The 26,142-nt window shown below is 38.3% G+C and overlaps 2 protein-coding genes and 1 long non-coding RNA gene across 7 annotated transcripts; 2 read left to right on the top strand and 1 right to left on the bottom strand.

Annotated features, from left to right (window-relative positions):
* The first annotated feature begins 4,302 nt into the window (after nt 1-4,302).
* Nucleotides 4,303-8,618, top strand: LOC120112397 (uncharacterized). Its single transcript, XR_005513934.3, has 2 exons — nt 4,303-4,673; nt 8,270-8,618. It is a non-coding gene; the product is annotated as an uncharacterized LOC120112397 (long non-coding RNA).
* Nucleotides 8,619-10,333: 1,715 nt separating this feature from the next.
* LOC103711488 (elongation factor 2) lies at nt 10,334-17,644 on the bottom strand. The gene is made up of 3 exons (XM_008797644.6): nt 17,490-17,644; nt 14,295-14,426; nt 10,334-13,037 (listed from the first exon to the last, which is right to left on the bottom strand). Exons 2-3 carry the CDS (start codon nt 14,383-14,385, stop codon nt 10,597-10,599), a joined length of 2,532 nt encoding a protein of 843 aa, XP_008795866.1. The 5' UTR covers nt 14,386-14,426; nt 17,490-17,644; the 3' UTR covers nt 10,334-10,596.
* Nucleotides 17,645-19,126: 1,482 nt separating this feature from the next.
* On the top strand, nt 19,127-22,230 carry LOC103711498 (uncharacterized). Of its 5 annotated transcripts, none has more exons than XR_016396543.1 (3): nt 19,127-21,107; nt 21,335-21,959; nt 22,056-22,230. XR_016396543.1 is itself a non-coding variant. In XM_088704896.2 (3 exons), exons 1-2 carry the CDS (start codon nt 19,505-19,507, stop codon nt 21,932-21,934), a joined length of 1,653 nt encoding a protein of 550 aa, XP_088561022.1. In that variant the 5' UTR covers nt 19,127-19,504; the 3' UTR covers nt 21,935-21,959; nt 22,056-22,230. The 5 variants fall into 5 exon arrangements, 3 of the variants coding, with proteins under 3 accessions (XP_088561022.1, XP_089781703.1, XP_088561023.1); XR_016396544.1 differs by having other exon boundaries at nt 21,339-21,959; XM_088704896.2 differs by having other exon boundaries at nt 21,885-21,959.
* Nucleotides 22,231-26,142: the final 3,912 nt, after the last annotated feature.

The following is a 26,142-nucleotide window of genomic DNA, read 5'->3' on the forward strand; positions in this document are numbered from 1 at the left end:
ACGACGCTTTAAAGCGTCGTTAAAATCACGGACGTTATCTATTACCGACGCTTTAAAGCGTCGGTAGGTTTGACTTTAACGACGCTTTAAAGCGTCGCTAGTTACCGATGCTAAAACGCGTCTCTAAATTGCAATTAGCGACGCTTTTATGCGTCGCTAAATTGTACGTTACCGATGCTAAAAAGCGTCGCTAATGACCGACGCTTTTGAAAGCGTCGGAAAATATTTTATCCACTGTAGCATAGGCGACGCTTTACCGACGCTTGGGATAGCGTCAGGATGGTTTTTACCGACGCTTAAAAGCGTCGCTAATGGCCAAAAAAAACGTCGCTAATGCCTAATTTTCTTGTAGTGATGTAAGTATAATCTTTAGTATACACTTAATATATTATAGTATACAGTTAATATACCATAATACATATTTAATATACTACAGTACATAGTTAATATAATACGGTACATAGTTACTAGATATGTATATACACTTAATATAACAAAGTACATAGTTAATATTCCCATGCACATAGGTACTAGATACATGTATATACTTAATATACCACAATACATAATTAATATACCATAGTACACACGTAATATGTTATAGTATACAGTTATTATAACATAGTACACAGTTACTTAATATATGTACACACTTAATATATCACACAATACACAGTTAATACACCATAGTACACACTTAATATACTACAGTACATAATTAATATAACATAGTACACAGTTAATATCTCCAATACACAGTTATTAAATATGTGCCTACATTTAATATACCATTGTACACACTTAATATATCATAGTACATAATTAATATACCACAATACACATGTACATAGTTAATACCCCCTGTACGCAATTACTAAATATGTGTACACATTTAATATATCACAATACATACTTAATATATCGCAATACATAATTAATATACCATGGTATATACTTAATGTACCATAATACACAGCATAAGTGCGCCTTGGGTGGATATAACTATGTGCATCATAGAATAAGTGTATGCAACATGGAAATAACTATTTATAAAGACGTATTAAGGATGTGCCAAGAGGATGTGACCATCCTGTCTGATTCAAGTACTTATAAAACATGCATGATAATAAGGGCAGCTATAACATTGACTTGGTAATTGAAATCAGGAGATTTTGTAGTCATAAGAGACTTGTTATCCACTCTCCTCTTTTTGCATTTTAAAGGAAAGCACATAAATGTTTTTCTTCCTACCAGCTAATGGTTTTCCATTGTCTTTTATTGCAGGTCTTACAACATGCCCGGAATGAGATGAAATTTCTTAAGATTAAAAACTCAAATAAACATTCTTATCAATGTTGGATCTTTTCCTTTTCTCTCCATTTCTTAACTGCACTTCTTTCGATTTCTCTTTTACCAATTTCTACCTCCATGTCAGTGGGGACTAAAGAACTTCTTGAATTAAGAAGGCAATTAAATGATCCTACATATGAGTTATCTTGAGAGTTGGAATGAATCCAAGTCTTTTTGCCAATTTGTTGGGGTCATTTACTATTGCCAAGTGATCAGTATTTCCTTTGCAAATTTATTATTCTTTGGCAAGATATCACTTATGACGGTATTCTACTTCAAGCCGACCTTTCTGTTCGAGCAGATCATCCAAGAAGACTAACCGAGCAGACCAAATTGTCGTGTGCTAGTTCAGTCAACTCTATCAAGCAAGATTTTGGCGGCAACAGTAAGCAATCTATTATATTTTCATCTCCTTCCAGTTTGACTCCAGCAAAGCATTTCCCCCTATTTCAATTCCTACCCTCTGATTGAGAAGAGATTTGAGAACCGCGGAACTCAACCTCATGGATGGTCCTACGATCCAATATCCTTCATAATCAAATATCCATCCAGTGTTCTATCAACACCTCGATTGTGTACCAGCACTGTTGAGTTCTCCTGATTTGAATCGAGAACTATTGCAGTAATGGAACTGTAATGGAACTATAACACGCAGATAATCACATGGCTAGAATTGAAAATGTTAGCCTGAACCCACGAAAAATGTAAGTTAGCAGTCCGTTGGTGTGCAAACGAAATGGGACAGCAGAAGCAGAGAAAAAAAAAATAGATGGAAGATGCGTCTTTGCAGGAGAAAAAAGCGGATGATCTACCCTCGTGTAGAAACTTGGACGAATGATGTATTTTTTTTTCAATATTTACTTAGCGGTAGGTGTAGCAGATGAGTTGGGATAGAAAGATCGAAGAAGATACGAAGAGGAAGAGGAAACAAAGTGGAAAGGGGTATACTAGTCATTTTAGAATTAAAGAAAGTGGGTAGGAATTTGGAGTTATAAAAACTATTATTATTGAGCCGGGTATTATAACTTTGGTCATCAGGGATTAAAAATTAAAGCCCAGTCTATGGAGGGACCGCATGTTAATTTTTCCTAATTTTAAACAATTTTAATAATGATGATAATAATAATCATAAGAGCAGCGGCAACAACAATAATAATAATAGTTTTTAATAGTTGAATCTGAGGTTAATGGATCTTTGTGTGAAGTGCTCAATGATTGAGTATGAGGCAAAGTAAAAAAAAATGAACGGGGTTCTGGAAGTCGTGGAACAAGTCTGGAAGCATAACTCCCCAGCATATTTGAACCAAAGAAATGATTTGCTTTAAAAAAGAAAATAAAAGAAAAAGAAAAAAATAATGATGACCTTTCCTTTTGTGCGTCGAAAGGATAAAAAAAATGATTTTTTTTTTTTTTGAAAAAAGAGAAAAGAGGGAGGAAGGGACAAGCCCACCCCCGTAGCAGCCCCCACCCCGCCAGGAAAATGTTCGATGCGGGCAGAAATGATCGTGTATTGGGCACTCCGATCGGTTTTACTCATATCCTCAAAATAAATAAATAAAAAAAAAAAAGGTTTGATAAGTCAAACAGGGAACAATGGATCGTTGATCGCTTCCATGCTATGACTCGGACCAATAGAACCTTGGTTGGGCTGAGAAAGCAGACCCTTCCACATGGCTTGTGCATGGGATGCTAGAGCCCAAAATTTCACAGGCCAGGCTTGGGTTTGGGCTTCATGCTGCTGCTTCTCCCGTAGAGTTCAACTCTATCCGTATCCTTGGATTAACAGCTTTTTTGAGAGGTCTTCGACGTGCTACCCTCTCCCTATAAGCTAACTGCATTATAGGGTCAATTAAACTTATATGAACTCAATAAACTAGCACATTCAACTAACATCGTAAGGCATATCTTTTATTGAAATTCTTCAGCTATTTTTTTGTTTTTATATCCCTATCTTATGCTGACAATAGAGATCTAGATAGATGATATTGTAATGCAAATATTTATGCTTTTCTCCGAGCCTCTTTAAACCTCCTTTGGTGCAAAAAATCTATAATTTATTGAAATGTAATTTGCTGCTCATTAAGATTTTACTAGAGGAAAAAAGACAAAAGAATATATCGGTCGATAATAAAAATACATTTAGCAAACAAAGATCACAACCAACAATATTCTTTTAGAAGATATAGAGTGGGAAATCCTACAGAATAATAATATTTCATTCCATGTGACCACAACTATCTATTCTTTATTAAATATACATCTGAAAATAGATTAAATTGTAGGGATGATTAGAGCAGAAATGTCCTTGTCTCTACCAACAATCATGATGTAAATTATACATTTCATGTAGAGAGATAAGATTCCCACACGATACTTCATAATATTCTTTTTTTTTTCTTTGACATTTTTTTTTTCTTAAAAGAAAGAAAGAGCCAATAATTCATTGTCTTTACCCGTAAATGCCAAGGTTTGAAATAACACATTATCCTATTATAATGGCCTCTCATTAAAACCATTATTAATAATTCTATGAATTACACCAATCAATTTTTATGTGAAAATGTAACTTTTTCAAATTTAAAATACTAAAATAACTTCTGAGACAATGATTAGTAGGGAGAAATAGCGGCATTATCCTTGTCTTTATATTTAATTAGATAAAATAATATTTTCTTTTTACAGAAAAAGAGTATTATAGGAGAAATGTGAAATTAAAAATATTTTATTTAGAAGAAAGAATAAGTAAAAATAATAGCCCTCACAGGCAATTATTATAATACGAAGTAATGTGCAATGATGGTTTTATTATTATTTTCATATTATTTATCTCAAGAATATAATCGAGGCGGCTGAAACCGTTACAGTCTGTTAGAACAGTTATTTAGAATAATGATAAAGGTTTATTTTTTCAAAAAAGCTTGTAAAACTTTTTTCGCAAGTATGATGAAAGCCAGAGTCAAAGAAACATCATGCGCCTTCCCACTTCGGAGGGCGGGAACGCCCACCATAAAAAAAAATCAGAAAACGCCCCAGAAAAATACCCGATCCCTTTCCCCTCCCCCTCTCTCTCCCCCCTCTCCCCATGGCAACGGAGGGTTCCGTCCTCGACCCTGTAAACGCCTGCCCGATCTCGACCGGCCTCCGCGGATCCGGCGGCGGCGCCTCCCCTCATCGGCCCCCACATCCCCCTCCTCTATCGCCGTAGATCCTCGAGCCGAACCCACGGGATCTCCTCACCTCTCGAGTGCGGTGTACATAGACGGCAGACAGGATGAAGCCAGGCAACGGAAGGCATCGATCGAGCGCTAACGCATACGATTCTTGTGGGGTTTTTTTTTCCTCAATGCTTTCATATTATAATTTTTATCCCTTGGATTTATTCGCTCTCCTTGGAGGAAATTTTCTTTGTTCATCTCACTGGTGCGAATCTTGGTTGATTTTATGATTTTATCCATTAAATACGAATTAAGATTCTCTTTTTAATTTTATCGAGATTTTTGATTGCCTGCTAAGAGCTGTTAGATGTTAGATGTTCGTCACTTTCTAATCATTTCACTTAGAAGAGTTTTTGGCCTTCTATTGGCATTTTTTGGAGCATTTTACAAGGTTCAAGTTGTTGTGCTATTATTGGTGTTTTTTTTTTAAAAAAAAAGAGAAGTTAAATCTTATCATGGAAAGGCTCTTTCTTTTGGAAGTTTTCTGATCTTGAGAGATGTAAGGTTTTCAGACTTATGTTGATGTCCGTGTTTGAGCGGCAGATATAGAACCATCTCGTGGCCGTGGCCCTTTTGCCTGAAAATTGAGTGAATTATTTGTGTGAGAAATGCGTGAGTATTAAAATATTTATGGTCATGTTTACTGATTGATGAAGCGGAAATCTAGAAAAAAACTGCCTCTCCGTTGCCTCTTGTGTTCTCTGATTCTGGGTTTGTCTCTGCTGGATTGCTTTTGTATCAAGGAAAACATCCTATTAGGTTATATTTACCGTCTTTACCTTGCATCTTTTTATTTGCTTAACAAAGGGCTGGTGGGGGGCTTTTGCCCCTCCTCCCTTATCAACGTAAAAGTGTCTTTCTTTTACTTATTGCTGAATTTTGTGCAGCATCTCTGTTCACAGCCACCATTTTTCTGAAAAAAAGAAAGGAAAGGAAAAAAGAAGTGGCCCTTTTATGAGTCGCTTGTATGATCTGTCACGTTTGTCTGACATTGTCTTTTAGGTAGGATGCACCATGGCATGTTGTTTGCTTTTTCAGTGTTATTTGTCCATTGTATTGCTAATTGTTATTGTTGTCTTCATGCAATGTGAAATTGGTTTCACATAAGACCCTTTGTGAGCTTTCCTACTGCTTCAAATTCATACCAATTGGCTGAATTAGGGTGAACCTAGTTAATCATAAGATACAGTTTTCACAAAATAGTTGACCAATTCCTAACAAAGTTTTATAAGGAATTCTAGATAGGCCTAGCATTTCTCCTTCGCCTGTCGTTACTTTTGTCAACCAATGCATGGCTAAACAACATACCACTCTTTCTGACTGCTCCTCATATACATGTCCTATAGGCACGTTCATTTCATTTTAATGACAATAAGCATTTGATCGAGTCTGAGAAAGTTTTGCAGGCTTCTTAGTTGCATGAAGGTGTTTGAATCATTATATTGGGAACCACTATGAGCTTTTGGGAGAAAGAGAGACTATATTGTCAAGTCATAACACGAGTTATTATTAGTAGGAACATAGTTGTCCTTGTTCTAAATTTTGAAGATAGAGCTTGTTTATACTTTTACTGGTGTTTCATCATAGTAAGCTTTCAAATCCTTCTCTCTTCGCCATGATGGTCAATCTCAACTTGTTGGAAAGAAACATCTGAGACTTAATACCAGGCTTATAATTTAGAAGAATAATATCAACCATGTCTGTCCCCATTTTGCATGGGCATAGATGTGAAATTAGATTTTGTTGCTTACTGAATTCAAACTTGGAAAGAATATTTAATTAGATCATGTTCCAGCCACCACAGGTTATGCAAGGACATAGATATGGTTTACTTTTGTTGCTTGTTGATGTCTGTGTCACCTTCCTTTTGTATGAGCTGGTTGAGGTCTCTGGTGCACCCTGTTTCTTGGCCCTTTGGTTACTTGTGGTTCCTGTAATTGCTCTGATTGAGGTTTGGGGTCTTCTTCTTCTAATCATAGAATTTTGGGGTGTAGGTAAACAATAGACTCTTTGAGAAATTAGATCGTATCCACCCACCACAGCTTTTGTGAGGACATATATATGGTTTGCCTTTTCTTTCTTGTTGTTGTCTGTGGCACCTCTCCTTTGTATGTTCTGGTTGAGGTCTCCACTCATTCTGTTTCTTGGCCCTTTGGTTTCTTGTGGTTCCTGTAATTGCTCTGATTGAGGCTTGGGGTTTCTTCTTCTTGTAACCATATAATTTTTGGTCATAGGTAACCAATAGACTCTTTTCAGGACTTTCTCAAGTTAAAGTTTAATGCTAACCTTTTCAGAAACTGCCTGGTAAATTTGATCCAAATTTTATCATGCCCAACTCTTTCTTTCTCTTTCAATCAATGCACTTATGCCCACACTATGGTTAACTTGTACTTTATCCTGGTCATAGCCTTCCTAATGTTATAACACATCTTCCTCACCACTCTTCTCATTCTAATGCTAATCTGATGTGCTTGGAAGGGATTAAAGTGCCTGGGTCCAAATATTGTGGATTAACCTCTCATGAATCGAACCTAGATCCTCCTTCAAATTGATGAAAGTTGTGACCCCTTTGGTATCACCCAGTTCACAAGTGCTTGCACCATCATTATGTCCTCCATGTTGATATATTGAGCAGTGTCAACCTTGTTCGTCCAGAATATTCCTTTGATCTCAAAGTTATGCAACTGTCACAGCTGTCCGCCATTTAACTTGTCTGCTCTGATTCTGCTATGCACATCTTCCTCTATCTAATCTTTCAGCATCTTTATGTTCTCCATGCTGATATATTGAGCAGTGCCAACCTTGTTCGTCCAGAATATTCCCTTGATCTTAAAGTTACACGACTGTCACAGTTGTCCGCCATTTAACTTGTCTCCTATGCACATCCTTCTCTATCTCATTATCCTTCTCCAGCCAATATGGCTGGCGAAAATGATCTCGCTGGTATATGTTTTGGTCATCAAGTTTTATGGCTTTGTTGGGATTGCTCGTTTCAAATTTTATAATAGATCTTCCAAAGCATACCTCCTTGGTTCTTATTTAGCGCATAACCTAATCTTTGTCCCATTTGTTCACTGTATCATTCATAAATAACACACACTATGTAAATGTTCCTTAATATTGATAATCAGTCCATTCTTGTTAAATGCAAAGAGGAAAGGGCTTAAGGTGGAACCTTGATTTAGTCCCACTACAAGTAGAAATTCATTCATTTCGCTGTTGTTATATGACAGACTATTTTTTTCTTTTTTTTTTTTGCTAATCTTCTTTAATGATGTTAATGTACTGTTTGATGCATCTTGTTTGGTAGTGCCTATCATATTCCTGAGAATATTCTATAATGCAATACTTTAATTCAAAGGAACTACGTATATAATACATACACACAATATTCCTCTTCAGAGTGTAGATGTTTCTAATGGTTGCCTAAGTATGAAGCAACGTCCATTATTGACCCTTCTGGCATAAGCAAGATCAGCTCATATATATTTTTGACATCTTCTTTATTCCAAGATCCATCACACTACCTTTACAACATTGGCATTACCTGCAGGCTTCCAAATGAGCGTGCATATGTGCATGTGCTTGGGTGGGTTTGCAGGCGTGTACATGCTTGTGCATGTCTCTGTTATAAGCAGGTTGCTGATTGCTAGCAACTGGCATCATAATCTATTAACATCGCTGTTTTGATTGCATTATTTCAGGGCTAAATATTGTTATGAACATGATTGTGTTTGTATAAGATAGACTATCAGACCAAAAGTTTACGGTCATGAATTTTTGCAATAAAGAGACAAACGAACGTGAGGGGCTCCTTTGCTGTTCAGAAGAAAAGGTCTCACAACTGTGAACGGGAACAAAAATGCATGCTGTTAGATGCCCTCGAATCGCCCTTCTCAAAAACCTAGTAGAATAAGGTGCCCCAACTGTTTGGAAGGTTTTGTGCCTAGAGGTTTACAAGCGGTGCATAATGAGAGAGAGAGAGAGAGAGAGAGAGAGAGAGAATTGGATGTTGCAATACTTATGGTTTTGTAATATTATATTAAGACTGAATCTTGCAATGCCTTGTGATACCCAGGGATACAGTGCTGTCTCCTAGTTACTTCAGTTCCAGCAGGTAGAGCCCAGAGCTGTAGGTTTCTAACAGAACAAGTCTTCAATGGAGTCAAAATCTACCTCACACTATGTTGGTTACACTCACACTAGATTGACGTCAGCAACTGTTGTGCCAAAAAAAAAAAAAATCTATCTTGGCTTTTGGAGTGCTAGTTTGCCCTTTTGGGACTCTGGCAGATCTCTTGGATGCCAATCTTTAGATGCCTCCTCAGCTCCGAACGCAGTATGTGATATTTCAGGTCAACCTTTTTCTTGTTTTTTTTTGGTAGATAATCTTTTTCTTGGTTAGTCTGGCGTTTTCAGCTCACTGTAACTGGCAAAGGAATTTATGAACACTCTGAACTTCGGAGGTCTGGCATCTCGTGCATGCTTGAAGAAACCAATCAAGCAGCTGTCACTCTTTAGGTTGAGTTTAGACCTTTAAATAAAGGGCAACAAATTTTCTTTCGTCTGAAGGATATGATATGACATCCCGCTGGGACAAGCAATTCTACGTGGAAATCCATGCTATTCTAGCTTAACGTATCCGAACGCGAGTTGTTACATTGGTTAGACGTTTGTGAAAGATCAATGATAGCAAATTCATTAATTGCGTCCGGAGATTTTTCCCATCATTGTGCAACTGAAATGCACATAAAGCTAGGCAGCCTTCTTTAAGATACGATGGAACTCGAGGATTACAGCTGTTTGCTGAGACAGGTTGGAGGTGGGGCAGCTACTTTTCAAGACGACTTTATTACATGTTCCCGTGTTGAAGCGAAGTACGGTAAACCTCTTTTGCTGGGTCAAAAAAAATTTTGAAGCCTTAAAAGTTAATATTATTGTAGTGCAGGAAATATATTCACAAATAAGAAAGTGAAAAAACGACAGCTGACGTAGCGATATTGGTCAAGCTATTATCAACATATCAAAATTGGCGTCTTTTTTTTTTTTGCATAGAGAGAGAGGAGGGAGATTCTATCCATGCATTAATTATCGATGTGCAGATAGTTGGAATCTACCGTTGTGACCTCTGGGACAAGCCCTGATTCGCATCATGCTTTAAAACATCTGAACCCCAACCCTTCAGGATGGCCACAAACCACACTACTGCTTGGGAACATGTTCGTCATCAAACCTTCACGAAACTGCAACTACAAAACAAACTTCGAAGCGTTTGGTTCAAATCTTAACTCAGAAAACATTTGATATAGAATCGGGAATGTATCATGACAGGATCGAAAATCAATGATTGTCACAAAGAAACAAGACCAAATTGGGCGGACAATCTTTATTATTTGATGTGTAAAAGAACTCCCTATCACTTAGGCAAACTATTCAGACATGAACAAATGCAAATAATTTTTTTATTTGAAAATTATTTGATGTGTAAAAGAACTCCCTATCACTTAGGCAAGATGAAAAGAACTCAGTCAAATGATTCAAATGCAAATAAGAAATCTTAGTGGCATGTTTGATACGTATGATGACTTCCCGTCCAGGTAGGGTACAACAAAATACCATAGCACGGACATGGTAATGCAATAGCAATTCTTGAGAATGACACTGGAAAATCCTCCACTAGAAATTATCCTGCACTGCACTGCATTCTAACACAACCGGGAACCCACAACCTAACCCAATTCAAGGATTGATGAAGGTTAGTTCATGCATGATGCAACTCAGACTTTATATACTTCACATCAATGGATAAATTCTCTAACCTGCATACTTAGTCTTACACAATACCTTGAAAAATACCTAACCAATAAAGATGTATAAAGCATCCTCACAGCAAACTCAAGACATTAGAATTGTTCAAATAGTACATCAGATATGAAAATATCCAAGGGCATGCAATCGCGACAGAAACAGACTCACTGGTAGGTGGGACAGTAAAAACAAAGTAAATCCAGGCGCATGTACTGTTAATAACTTAGAGCTTGTCTTCAAATTCGGATAATGGGGTCATCTGCTCCTTCAAGCCTTTCCTCTTGCGGATGTCACTCACAAGTTGTGCTGCTTGAGTACCAGGCTCCAATGGGTCAGAAGACATCATGTCCCAGTGGTCAAACACACACTGAGGGAATGCCTGACCTGATGTTGCAGCCCTCAGAGTGCTCGAGAACCCAAACGACTCAACAACTGGGAGGTAAGCCTTGATGTTGTAAAGAGGGGTACCCGGCCTTTGTAACTCTTCGAAGACATGGCCACGCTTCTGGTTAAGAACACCATAGATACCCCCCAGTGCCTGCTCAGGAGCCTGAATCTCTACCAGGTAAACTGGTTCCAACAGCCTTGGTTTAGCTGTCAATTGTGATGCATATATGACCCTTCTAGCTGTTGGAATGATCTGACCACCACCTCTGTGAATAGCATCCGCATGCAGAACCACGTCACATACTTCAAAGCATATCGCACGCATGTTTTCTTCAGCTAATGCCCCTTCTTTTGATGCCCACTGGAAACCAGCCACAACAGAGTCCTTAATTTCATTAAGGTACTGTACTCCCTTACACATATCAACGACCATGTTAGGACCAGTGGTCTCAGGCCCAAAGCACCAGATCTTCTTAGCAAGATCCTTGTCCCAACCAAACTCCTCAGACAGAATCTTTGCGCGTGATTTTGGATCATCTCGTGGGCCAATACGCCCTTCATCAATGGCCTCAGCAAGCCCATCTTCCATGGGTCGTGCTTCCATATAGAGACGATTGTGCTTGTTTGGGGACTTGCTCATCACGGTCCGGCAAGATTTCTCAAGCACAGTTTCCCGGAAAGAGACCACGGGGTCAGAGACCACAATCTCTGCACCTCCCATGAAATCTTCCTGCAGATCTTTCAAGCAAATCTCAAGGTGGAGCTCCCCAGCTCCTGCAATGATGTGCTCGCCAGATTCTTCTATTGTACAGACCACCATAGGATCTGATTTGGCCAGACGTTTTAAACCTTCAACAAGCTTGGGAAGGTCAGATGCAACCTTGCATTGAACTGCTACACGCACAACAGGAGAAACAGAAAATTTCATGGCTCTTATTGGATGGGCATCAACTTCCTTCTCATTTGTCAGAGTTGCATTTTTGGTGATATATTGATCTAACCCAACCATGGCAACTGTGTTTCCACAAGGCACGTCCTCTACAGACTCCTGTTTCTTACCCATCCAGATAACAGTTCTTTGCACGTTCTTCACATACAAGTCTTTTTTCTGACCTGGGACATAGTTTGGTCCCATGATCCGTACCTTCATACCTGTAGCAACCCTTCCAGAGAAAACCCGACCAAATGCAAAGAACCTACCCTTATCAGAAGCAGGAATCATCTTTGAGACATATAGCATAAGAGGGCCCTCTGGGTCACAATTTCTGATAGCTGTTGCATATATATCATCAAGTGGGCCCTCATATAAGTTCTCCACACGGTACTTCTGCGCCCTGGAAGGAGATGGAAGGTGGAAGATCATCATTTCAAGGAGGGCACTGCTTGCAGGCAGCCAATTCTGCATGACACGCTTCATTAAAGCTTTACCTAGAAGTTCCTTCTCCTCAGATTTCATGGTGACACCAAGTTTCTGCAGCATCGGCCACAGTTTGTCTTTCTGATCATTCATGCAAGTGCTGATAATTTGTTTGATCGGTTCATAACAAAATTGTACAAAGCCGCGCTTACAAGTAGGAGAACCTGTGTTCTTGTTGGTCCACTTTTTGGTTGCCGGGTCAAAGTAATTCTCACCCCAAAGCCTTTCCATCATCTTAGCCTCATCAACTCCAAATTTGGCAGCATACATCTTGGCAAAGTTGGTCAGAGTGAAAGCCCAACCATGCAACCCAGCAGAGAAAGCAACAGTCCCTTTCTCCGGATAGACTTGGACATCACCAAGAAGGGGATCTTCATAGGTTGCCATAATAACATTTGCATTCTCAATGACACGTAGAAAAGTCTGATAGGCTTCCTCACCTTCAACCTGAAGCTCCAAGAAACATCTATCCATCTTGTTAACAGTCAAGACAGGTCTAATTCTTTCTCCAAGTGCTTGCCGGAGAACAGTTTCAGTCTGGACACACACACCCTCCACACAGTCAACAACGACTAATGCACCATCAGTAATACGGAGAGCGGCAGTGACCTCAGAAGAGAAGTCAACATGCCCAGGTGAATCAATCAGGTTGATGAGATACTCATTTCCATTTCTCTCACCCTTATAGTTCTTCAAAGACTCATCAGTCATCTCATAGTAAAGAGAGATCCCTGTAGATTTGATCGTGATACCGCGCTCCGCTTCATCCTGGCGGGTGTCAGTCATCCTGACATCTCCAGCAGCTTCCTGGGCAATGATTCCCGCAGCCGCCACAAGAGAATCAGTGAGAGTAGACTTGCCTACAGAATAACCCACAAAAAAAGGCTTCATTGGTACCATAAAAAAAGGGCACATATTCAGATAGTCTAAAACATGAATTCTTTAACATATACAAATTTTGAACATTTTAAAAAAGAGCCCCAATAGTATCTTGGAAAAACCAATATGCATCTATTGGGTAAATTCTAATATATATTGTTGAAAATCAAGTAACTAACATTATAAAAAAGCAGACTACTTTAAAGCAATGCTGATAAAAGAAAATTTTCCTCTTAACCGTACAGCCTGTACAAGCATAAAACTGCACAATGGCATAGAACTTGTGGAAATGCACAGCAAAAATAATGAGCAAAAATAGAGATCACAAATTGTATCATAATTTGGCCTTCCACATAATATTCTAGGTAAGTTTTAATGTTGCTCTCTAATTATGTAATATCAAACTAAAAAGAGCATACATGGATGCTCATGGTAAAGCTTAAAAGTCACCATCTTAAAACAACCTCAATCAATAATCCTTCACATAAGATTATTATGAGTTTTTTAACAACAAATCAACTTTGAGTTACTTTACTTTTTGAAATAAATGCATAACATCTAATGATTTTGTTTTAAGAAACAGATTAGATGCAAAATGTGAATATATGTTTTACTTTTCTTTTATCATTAAGGGTGTCAATTGTATAGAATAAGAAATAAAAATGTTATAGTAGGAGAAGAACCACAAGAAGCGGGAAGAAATGAACATCCCTCCTGTTATATTATAGCTCGCAAAGGCTACAGTATGTACGGTCAATCTTGTCCAGCATAAGTCCCATGAATATCATTTTTTTCATTTCTTTTTGTTTTTGGAGCTAGGCAAAGAATTGGTGTATACAGTTGCACTCGATGGAGAAGCTGGGATCAAGAAGAGCTTTTTTCCCTCTTTCTTCCTTTTGTTTTTGGAAGACATTGGGAGAACCAAAAACAAATACCCTTTTTTCTCAAAGAGATATGAATTTTCTTTGGCAGCCCACACCAACTATGTGATGCTAAAATGGTCTGAAAATCAAATAAATTCAGCAGGCAAGAACCACCAACAGGCTTACTAGTTAAGGGAAATCATACATGTGAATTTCCACAAGTTCACAGTATTTCTTCTTGTCTTTTAATCAAACAGCTCAAAGAAAAGCCCTTTATGTTTTATCATAGAACGATAAAGACTTTGGCCTATGTTCATAACCACAGATTTTAGGAAACAGAGTCAACTAAAAGTGAAAGCCTCGGATGTCTCATACCATGATCAACATGTGCTATGACAGACATGTTACGGATGTTATGCTTCATGTCCATAATCCTACGGAGCTCTTCAGCTGTGAACTTCACCATCTTGCCTGCTTTGAAGATTCAACAAAGACTCTAGTACGTTCCTGAAAAAATAGAAAGCCAAGTTAGCAAAAATCATAAAAACATAATCAATCATGAAAATACCGAGACTATGCAAACAATGTTAAAATTCCAAGCAATAGAGAAGGATGAAACATATCCTTTTTTGAGCAGTCATCCAGCATTCCAACTTCAAAATTGACGGGAAAAAAGAAAAACGTTCTTTTATCAAGACATGCAAAATAAATTCTTTGAATTACCTAGGTCACCAAACCATATATGAGATGACATTATGAATTGCTCCTCTAAAGCAAATGGACATCTTAATTAGAACAAAATCTATTGTGTCCAGACATCATAAGCTTTTCACATCCAGGTTACAAAAAGGCACCAGAAAAAAGTTCTGGCATTAGTTTTTTTTTGAACAATGTAAGAGCAATAGACCACTTTAACAAAAAAAAGGGCAAAGGTAAGGTTCTATTTTCCCTTTTTATGTTCAGGAAGCTCCCAGGAACCTTTCCTAGGGCCTAGGTGGCTCAATGAGACACTCCAAACATAAGGAAGATGCCCTACCTACTATATTAGGCAGGTGCATAATTACATGCCTCAGTCACTTTACCAGCTAGGCAAGGTTCTGAAGCACTAATAAATCATTTGGAAGAAAGTTTTGGATTAGAATATAAGGGAGCATGGATTTCTCTGTTGTAGTTACATTCAAGCAAGAGGGTGATAAAGCCAAAGAGGACTCAAGCTTTGGCAAGTGATAGTGCAAGCATAGGTGGGTAGATACACAGGTTGCAGATAGATACACAGGTTGCAAAATGCACCTCTACATTATTTGCCTTGGCAGCAACGATAACCACATTCTCAGCTTCTATAGATAAAACAAAGTAGAGAAGAAGACAAAAGAAGGGAAAGAAGCGAGGCAGAGAAGAGAAGAAAAATAAAATTAAGCAAAGCAAGTGAATAATAACGGAAGGAAGGAACACATGATTAGCAATTTTTAAGTGTGAGACGTACAATGTTGAGGTTCTAACCACTCCAGCCACATACTTACCACTCAATGACCTCTAAAACACTTGCATGGAATGAATTCATGTGTCTCTCTACCAAACACAATCTTCGGTAGGATAGTTATAAATTCCTTTAAATCACATGAACTTTTTGGTAACAAATGCACATGTTACATTAATTGGACATGAGCAGTCCATAAGCAAATAACAAAAGATTATGACAATAAATAAAGCAAAAAACAACAAGACAATCCCTTCCAAGCTTTATCAAAAACAAGGAGTCGATACCAGGCAGGAATACAATGTTTGAGATGGTAAGGTGGAAACTGTGAAGAAATAGGGAGAGTGAGGTTGGAATAACAAGTACTCAAGCATGCAATATGAGCACTCAACAGACATCAGCAGTACCAAACAAGAGGAAAAGGTAGTTAAGCATATAGACAAACAGTCATTTTTTCCGACCTTGATAATCCTTTGTCTAAATCCACGTTATGCTGAATAAATTGAATCAGCAAAGAATATGTTTCCACATCTGGAAATTTGTAGTAGAATTTCAAAAGCTACAAAAAATACAATTATAGCTAACATGTCATCTCATGAGTCACAGGTCATAGGACACAATAGCAACAGAAAGTGTTTGTTACATCAAAGTTGGGTAAAGTTTATAGCAATGTCAAGAGCGTCTATAAAGAATTTAACTGCTTGTTCAATCAAACAAACAGAACCCACTCTATGGGTAAAAACAGGTAGATCAGTTAATAATTACTATAACCTTATCATATGACCCGATCATTAGATATTTCTATCAAATAAATCTTATGGTATAGAATTTGGACCAGATTAATAAGATAACAAATCATATAACATTTCACATGTGCAAATATATCACATATATAAGTATACAAACTACATAGCACGAAAAAAATTTTGTGTTAAGATATCTAATGCATATTAGCAATTTAGCAGATGATACGACAATTTTATGTTGGTATCTGAGTCAGATGTCAGATGGCATACATCAAGTTCTATATAACCAAAACCTTAATAGTTGAAAACTACCAATAATCGTATAAGAAGATACGAATACTGAAAAGCGAATCTTCTGGTCATGAATTCAATACATCCCTGACATGTCAAGGTTATTTAACAATGATATTGGGGCCCAAGTTCTACATAGGAAATGTTAGAGAAAAAGTGTCAAAAGAATTGTTAAGACAAGTAAGAAGCAACATGAATTTGGATTGAACCAGAACCAAATTCTTCTAGCATGTCTAGAGCTACAAAAGCTTGGAAGTTTCAATACGAAGAAAATTCTAAAACATTTCACGTAAGTATATGGAGATCCAAACTCCCCTATAAAAAATTGATAATTTTTTCTCACGAAAATACAATTACCTGTTCAAGATAAAATAATTAGAAATGAACCAAACAGATTTACTAAACAACTATATAGAAAAAATCAATGCTTAGCACCAAAACTATGACAGTAACTCTAAAAAATATAGTAGACATATAATCAACAAGATGTCAGTTAGTTTCCTGTTTCCCTTAGTCAGATGGCAATAGAAACCTAATCCGATTTAGTAGTATAACTCAGCACATAAGACATGGATTTCAAGACATGAATTACTAACATATATAGATCCAAGTAAACCCACCCAGCTCAGACCCCAGTTAAATAACAAATATAGCTCTAGGACAGTAACGAACATAGATCCAGGAGCTGAAACAACCAAACCACGTGCAAACTAAAATTACAAACAGAAGTAAGGAAATAGTTGAACTTGTTGCAATAAATCTATAGATCTATAAGCATCAAAATCAAGCCAAATCCAGATCTAGAGCTACAAGTAAAATTTCTAATCCATCAATAGACCTAACAAAGCAACTTTCTTTAATCTGCGGATAAGCCCCACACAAGCTATCCATGTCGATCGATCCTGATTTCTTACAAAAAAGTTAAAATTTTCGCAAAAATCGCCGAAAAACTCGACAGAACGAATCCAGATCACGGTGCAATTGAATCTAAATACAATATTTCTAACAAAATTAAAAAAGCAAGGGGATATCGCGGAGAGGAGGCTAGGGTTTTACCTCCCGACAAAGGAAGCACAGCCGCAGCTCCAGAAGCGATGCCACGAAAGCCCTCGTTCTCTCTCCCTTATATATAGGACTCGACCTCATGCCCCAGGGGCTCCAGTTGGCTTTATCGGTTCGATCACGTCCGTAGAGTTGCGGGCCTCTTTACGCGTCGCTCAACTTTTGGAAAGTGCACTCCTGTCGATTCTGCTCTCCATATCCGTTACCCGTATGGTAGAAACGAATGGAGTGCAACAATTAAAGCGGGAGTGTGCTAATAAACCAACAAAGTTGGACACGTGTAGTGCACGTGATGGGAATGAGATGGCGGTGTTTGGCATCCAATACAGGATCTTGGCAAAGGTTTTTGTCATTTGATAAATATACATCATTTTTGGTACGTCCACCCTGTGTTTGTCCTCCTAATTCCGTAGGTTCAATTGGTGCCTTGTATTTTCTGAAAGTTGGATAGACTCGGTACTAATAATACAGATATTATGCTGTCTATCATTAAAAATTATTATTTAATATTAATAAAGCAATATTTATGTACTCAACCAATATTAAAATTTATTTCTTATTGTGCAAAATTTAGTTATTTAAGCTTTCCCTTCAAGAATTGTTGGAAAAAAAGAACAAAAAAATATATATCTCATGTATCGTATGGAGCTGGTATTAAAATGCTAGTAGTAGTAATAAGAGTGTCTATGTAGAGGATCTATATGTGCAAAGTTTTTCATTCACCATATAAATATCGGTATCAATGATGTTGATATTAACGACGGAAGTTTTTGCATGCTTACTCAGTTTATACAAAATTCTTATTTATCATATAGATGTTGGTATTAATATTCAAATTTATTGCTTTATAATGCTGATATTAATATGCGGGCTATTATTAGAGTTCATTAGTTAAAATGTAACAGATATCAATAATGCTAGAATTAATATATTCCATCTTTATTAGAATTCATTGCTTAATATGTAATATAAATGCTTTCTATTTATTATAATTTATTATATTATATTAAGCTGATATTAATGGTGTATTATTAATGATTTGCAATCATGTTGTTTTTCTTTTTTTTCTTTCTTTTTTTTTTGGTGGGTGGGGGTCAAAAAAATAAGCTCCATCTTATCTTTTTTTTTTACTATGTCCTGAAACCGAAGGTAAGAGAAGATGCCCCTTACCTCCTTGAGGATGAATTGAAGGTGTTCAAACTGAAACAAAATGGTGCCTTTTTCTTCATTGCCTTTCCTGATTGGTTGATCTAATGTTTATGTTTTTTGGAATAACAAAAAGATCTCACTTTGGCATTTTGGTCGCATTTTCACCAAAATCTGTCTTCAATCCAGTTTTGATTAGATTTGAGCTGTGTTCAATTCCTGCAGTACTTACTTGGCCTCTGCATAACTCATCCCAATACTTCTCCTTGCTGACAAAAGAAATTCAATGTATCTCAAAGATGATGGATTCCGAGTAATCTCTATTCTCACGGCCATCTTAAAATTTGGCCACCATCATTTTTTCTAAAACCAAGTACTGAGATATTTCTACAGTAAGAATCGAGAAGATGTATGTATATATGTATGGCCTGGCTGACCTCTACTCCGACCCAACCTACCCGATTTTAAGGGAAAACAGAGGATCAAATGTGGAATTCGCTCTTGGGTTGCCCGAAATCGGGCAGGTTGGTTCGGACCGGCGACAGAGTTCGGGCCAGCCTGGAATCAGCGTATTCACCCAGGTCCCTGGAGCGCTCCAAAACAGTGTTCCTTGACCCCGCTCTTTATGCAGCGCCCTTTTAGCTCCATTAGCCCAGCCGTCAGAAGCATTTGGGCTGCCGTCCCTCATCGGTGAGGCAATCTGTCGAACAACTATCGGGCATGTAAGAAATCGTAATCTTTCCTTTATCATGTAATACTGCAATCTCGTCAAGACCCCAGCGATCCCACTGTTTTCAAGGGTTCGGAGACGACGCATATGCTGGACATCGGCTCACAGGTTCGATTCCCGATCCATTGCCGATATGTTTCTCCTGGAAGCCCTCAAGAGCAACGCTCGATCGAATTCCCTAACCCTAGGAAGTGGTAGAGTAAGAAGCGCTCGATATTTACCCGAGGGATTCCATCAGAAGATCTTGGAAAGCAGTAGCGGAAAGAAAGCTAGAAGCTTTTCGCAGGGGTTTCATCCGAAGTCTCTGGAAACTATTGCTGGCATGGGAACTAGGATTTTTCCAAGTGGATTTCGTGGGAAAACCCTCGATCCTAGGAGTTTCTCGGACGGATTTCACCTGAAATCCCAAAAAAGAATGCACGGGATCGGAACTAGGGTCTTCTCCAGTGGTTCACAGCAGAGAACTGCAAATAATGCAGAAAGCAAGACACTTCCTTGCATAGCAGCCTATAGAGACGGAGAACGAAAGGGGGTGGAGAAAAGGCCTTCAGTAAGAAGCAACCGCTCCTCATGGGAACAGTCGGCGAAGAGAGATTTTTCCAGAAGTCGTGGAATCTGGGTGAAAGAGAACAGTGAGAATGGAGATAGAAATGAAGAGAACCTCAAAAGTTTCAGAGGGTTTGCTAAAGAAGAAAAATATGAGGAGGTGGAGGAGGAAGATGATGAGCCTATTGATGATCCAAGATGGGATAGGATCAAGAATAAGTCCAAGGGATTTATTGATCGAGAGTCTCGTTTTGAGAAAACACAAGTTCATCAATGGAATAAGCAAGAGAAATTGGGAAGAAAGACAAGGAAAGAGGCTACCGAGTCATCAGTTCCGAAAATGGTTGGCCAAGGGGTTTATGGGGTTGGTCCAGTTTTGGCAGCATTGACGGCAGCAAGGAGGGAATTTTATGCTCTCTATGTCCAGGAAGTGATGGACTTGAGCAAAAACAATAAGAAGAAGGACAAGAAGGCAGTGGAGAAGGTCTTGCAGATAGCTGAAAAGATAGGATTGAAGGTTATAGAAGCTTCTAAGCATGATCTGAATATGGTAGTTGACAACCGACCTCATCAAGGTTTGGTGCTCGATGCTTCTCCATTGGAGATGGTTAATATTAGGGAACTAGAGCCTGTATCATTGGAGGGTCAAAAAGCTCCTCTCTGGGTGGCTTTGGATGAGGTCACAGACCCTCAGAATTTAGGAGCCATTATAAGGTCAGCATATTTTTTTGGTGCAGAAGGGGTGGTGTTGTGTGCAAAGAACTCGGCACCTTTGAGCGGTGTAGTTAGCAAAGCCAGTGCAGGCTCCCTTGAATTTATCGAGCTACTGTCTTGTAAGAACATGATGCAGTTCTTGTCATCATCAATTGAGAATGGCTGGAGGGTTCTTGGAGGGTCAGTTTCTTCAAGAGCTATCCCATTAAATGAGGTTGAAGCTGGGGTGCCTACGATACTCGTGTTGGGCAGTGAAGGCAGTGGGTTGAGACCTCTAGTGGAGAGGACATGTACTGAGTTGATTAGAATTCCGGGATTCATGCCTGGATGGGTTGGAAAATTGGATGCTGAGAAAAAGGATCAGACTTATTCTGGGCAAGATCTCAAGTCTTTTCTTGCTGCAGAGAGCTTGAATGTAAGTGTGGCAGCAGGTGTGTTGCTGTACCATCTGATTAAGAACAATAGTCATGTTATAGGTGAGAAGCCCAATGATGCTTTTATGTAACCTTGTCTGTTCGAGTTGTTTGTTCACCTTTAATCAAAAGCACTTTTTTTTGTATTTGCTTGTCAACTTTCGTCAATTAACTATCTGCATATGAAACTTCTGGTTCTACACCTTCTCTTTTTTTTGAAAAAGAAAATTGTAACCATATGTCAAAAGATAGATCAGTTAGGACTAACAAATTTTCTTTTTCCTAATTAGACAGAATGAACTGACCATGATGCAAGTATCTCAAGAACATGGCATCCAATTTGCAACCTCCAAGAGTTGTTTTTCTCAGCTATGTTTTAGCTGTTAGGGTAGCAGACTGGGAGTTGTATCATCTCAGGATTTCACCCCTTCACATTGTATCTCATGCGTGCAGATGTTAGAGGTGGAAATAAAAGCACTGGACTTGAGCACTGGACTTGTGGGTAGCCTTGAAATAGTTTTTGCTCACTACAACTTGAATCATCACATTGATATATCGGCAATATATATGAGTCCAACCTCAATCTTAATCGCCCTTAGTATTCATTCGTTTTTTCCTTCTCTCCACATCCTTGACTTCCTAAACAATCATTGTTCTCTTGTTTTGCACTGATTTGGTTAAAAGTTCAAACCTATGGTGCACTCTTCAACCAGGGTGGCTACCTAGCAATGCGGAAGATCATTGTAAACGGACATGTTGCATTGTACAATATAGTATTTAGTTCATCTGTTAAGAAGTACTATGTATCTATATCTGTCTTAAACTGGATGCAATAATCAGATGAAGCAATAGTACGGAGAATTTTCTGTTCAGATGCCACAGCTCACTGATCAAGATTTGCACTGGAAGAGACAGGTATTTCTTCAGTACAGGCACACCAAGTGAATTGAATAACTCTCCTTTGTTCTTGTGGAATTCTCTTCATTATTTATGCAATACTCTGCGGATCAGGAGATTCAAGAACTGGTACGAAGAACTATGAGATTGAGTGGAAGCATTTCTATCATAATAAGGTACGTCCTCTCAAAGCCTCCATTCTTGGTCATTTGGAGAGTTTATTGACATGTTGAGACCTGCTAAATTTCTACCACCAGCATATTTCATTTACCCACAAAAACAAAAGAAAGGAATATAGAGAAAAAGAAAAGCACTTCACTGCTGTATAGTTCCATCATTGCTTTGACTTCTGGCAATTTCATTCTGAGTAATGTTGACATGAATTGAGTCTTAAATCGTACGGGGGCTAAGATTGGACTGAATCATGGATCATAAGATTTGTTTTTCCTAGCTTCTTTCAAAAATTTAGAAAATATAAACAATTATGAAAATTAAGGGGAAAATGAGCATTTGCAAGGTAGACAAATGGAAAATGAAAAATGCACATATAAGAAGTCTGTCAAATCATATAAACCAGTATATAACATTTTAGTGGAAAACATCACATGGAGTAATGTGAGATATTTTATGTACTATTAATCCACATAGATGAATGCGACCATCCTTTTAGCTAGATTTAATACATGGTTGTGAAAATACGAAGACTTGCATCTGCATCTCGGTTTTAAGCATGGTACCGGCCGGTTCAGTCTGTACCGGACCAGTCCGGTCCTTGACCGGTCCAGTTCGGCTGTGAAAAATGGTTCCAGCCCAGCAGTTTCCGTTGCGTACCGGTGCGAACCGGACCGGTTTGCATCGGCTCGCGCGCAGTTCTCCGCACTGGGATTCGCGCCCGGATTGAGTGTATGAACCGTAGCGCGCTTTTAACTCCATGAACTCCAAAAGGTCCTTTTCTTTAGTCTTTAAAAAGTTCAAAAACACTTAACAAGCTTGTTAATTTTGTGTGCTCAAGGCATATCAGTGATAAATTCATACACTCAAATGAATAATAGAAAATGGATTTCCAAATGGTTTATTGTATAAATAACATGATCAAGCTGGAATTTATGGTGTAAAGGATTGTATGATCCATGGCACAGATAACCTTAACAATCGGGACATGGCTTGATGAACGAGAAGCTGTAAGATAACAATTGGGACAAGGCTTGGTGCTCCAGGTACTAATCATTTGGCAATAAAGTTTACACGCTAAAAGTTGCATAGAAATTCTGCATTGGCCAACGATCTGTATCCCATCTTATACTAGAGCATGACATTTATGGTCCACTATTAGCTGCCCTATATTTGATAGAAAAACAGTTCAATAATAATGGTGACAATGAAGACAACGACTGCACATAGGGTACACATTTCATTCAATGAAACAAAATTCATTGACCATAATCTATGAGAAATAGACGTAGGGTATATCTTGTTCATTTTTTTATTATTTGATTTTTTTAATGAAAGTATGTTTACGTATATGGGAAACATTTCTACAGCAGAAGTTCCAGAAAACAAATCAAGCCAGCTTTCTAATGTAAGGGAGTATATCTCTTTCTTATTTGTTTTACCATTAAATCAAGCAACTTGTATAGAACTGCAACGGTAAACCTTTTGTTCTTCTTGAACAAATTGCTATTCTATTCTTTGAATAAATAGATCCATAAAAATGAGACACTGCTTTTCTGCCATGCAAGAGGATCGCCAAACAGTGTGAATAATTTTTTTTTCTACACTTGACAGCATAATAATTATAAAAGAGTACATCTTACTCAAAGTTGGACAAAGATAGTGCCGTGTCAGCCATAACATTGCATTACTCTCACCCTCATGATAATGGAGTCATTTTTTTATGAAAATTTGGGGGAGGCTTCTTTCTCGATATTACTTATGGCCAGAGTAAGTTTCAATATTCCACTTTATAAAAGCTTGATGCTATCAAATTTAGTTTTGGTTGGGAAGTGGAGTACTATGGCTTTTTGTCCATGCTAACGCCAGGGGACTCTCAGGCTCAAGAACAAGGTGGTACTTTCTATCTGTCACCCGGATATTTATATGTTTTGTTCCATTCACTTCTTAAAAATAAGCAGACCAAAGTCATAATGGCAAATGGCAACTAATCAAAGGAGGCATCTTTGCACATCCTTTTAACAATTTTCCATGAGAGCTACATGATGCTGGAAAATGCAGCCCTTGCTTTAACAAATCATCCATTTCTCCAATACTGGGTGGATCTTTGTCGCTTCATAAAGCTGACTCACATAAAAAGATAGATGAGTTCACGCAAAAATGGAGATTGCGTAAGGTTAAAATCACCACTGAACAAAACATAGATGGCAAATCAGACAACTCTTGCCGAAAGTAATCCAGGCTACCTTGGGAGTTACAAACTCCTGGAGCTCTTACAGAAAACTTGGACGATGACTAGCCATGCTTCATATTCTTGAAAAAAAAAAAAAATCAGCCATGCTCCTCCCTCCGAAACTGCAAGGCGTTGTTGTATTTATTAATCAGTTTAAGATATGTCATGCCTCGAAAGAAAGCTACTCCAACTACTACGAACATAGAGGTCATACGTCGCCAAAATCATCCATTTGGATGACCCTGCTCTTACATTTTCTCTCATGCTGCACCTTTGCTTTTAGGGTACATTTGGTTGGGGAGAGTTGAAGTCCGAAATAGGAATAAATGATTTTCATTCTAGCAATTTGGCTGGAAAGAGTTTCAAATGAAAATATTTCAATCTTCTAAAATTTAATCTCTACTCTTCTCTAGTATTCATATCTCATTATGATTTCAATTTTGGTGCAAACCAAATACACCCTTAAGTTCTTCTCTCAAATCCAATCAGAGCACTTCACCCCAAAAAAATAAAAATCCAATCACAACATGCATTAGATGTTGTAGAGCCCTTACTACCTGCTTGAGCTCCTTCATGGCACAGAATTTCTCATAGCAGTGAATGGCGCTGCTTCTCAACGTGGGAGAGTCGCTTCTTCATGGCCAACCGTGGCAGCAAGAGTACCGGCAGCAGTCTGATGCGGGCAGCCGTGAGGTACGAGAAGTGAAGAGAGGGAGGGAGGGCAGCCGTTAGCTAATGAAATTTAATGATATTTTATAGTGAATTTGAAGTTCCTGGGGGCCAGTTCTTCTGGTTCTCAGATTCTTCAGGGCCTCCAAGGTAGTCTTCCTCCCAGTTTTGTCAGCAGCTCGAACAATCTGTCAACTTCTTGAGGGATCACAATCTTGGATTATCATTTACATATTGAGTTTATGATTATGTGCAACGTTAAATTATGTACGTAGGCCGCTGGTGGTGGTCATGTTTGTGTCACCTCATCTTGATGCCCACAGGAAGAATAGATACCCTGGCTGAGCTTCTATGATCTTTTAGCTTGCTGAAAGGGCGCCACTGAATTAAATAGAAAAAGAAAACCCTGAACACAAATAATTTCAAGTACTTGCAAGTGTGAATGAGAATCCAGAAACTCCAAGGGCTGAAAAAGCTTTATCCCCCTCTTTTTTGAGGTCTAACTTGAGCATCACCTCATAAAGCTGATGTCTGTTCGTCAGTATAAGCTTTTATGATTGATCCAAATCTAGCTATCACACTGACTTCGATCAAAGAGGGATGGGATCATGGATTACATATTACTTAAGGGGCAAAATACTAGAGTTAGCATAAAGGTGCTGAGTTTAGGAAAAGTCTATGCCTTGGCATGAAGATGCTCACGAGTGTTGTGGTTGACACGAGGGGCCGAGATGCTTGCAGCACTCAATGATGTCGTATGTGTTCAGTTGACAGAGTGCCGAGCATAGGTATGGAGGTGCATGACTAAGATGTATTTATACGTGTGTTTGACAAAAGGACTCAGGAGGGTTGGTCTTGGTGCTTAGCAAGCCTAGGCGTCATATGGGTGTTTGGATTAAGAAAATACTCACCAATGACAAGTTATCTTCTAGCTACTTTGGGTATAATGAGTTTTTGGGCTGAACAATTTTAACTTTGGAAGATCTGGAGTTTTCAAATTTCAAGGACGAAATTTTTTCTGAGAGGAAAATGTGAGAATCGGGCCAAAATAGGCATGTTCTGTATCAAAGTCAGCAGACCCAGCCTATTTTGATTCAAAATTCAAAAAAAGAGATAAAATTCTTGCCG

The sequence above is a fragment of the Phoenix dactylifera genome, chromosome 9, assembly GCF_051530095.1.
Source record: "Phoenix dactylifera cultivar Ajwa chromosome 9, Ajwa_hap1_PhDact_Kaust_v1.1, whole genome shotgun sequence".
In the NCBI taxonomy this organism is placed as follows: Eukaryota; Viridiplantae; Streptophyta; class Magnoliopsida; order Arecales; family Arecaceae; genus Phoenix; species Phoenix dactylifera.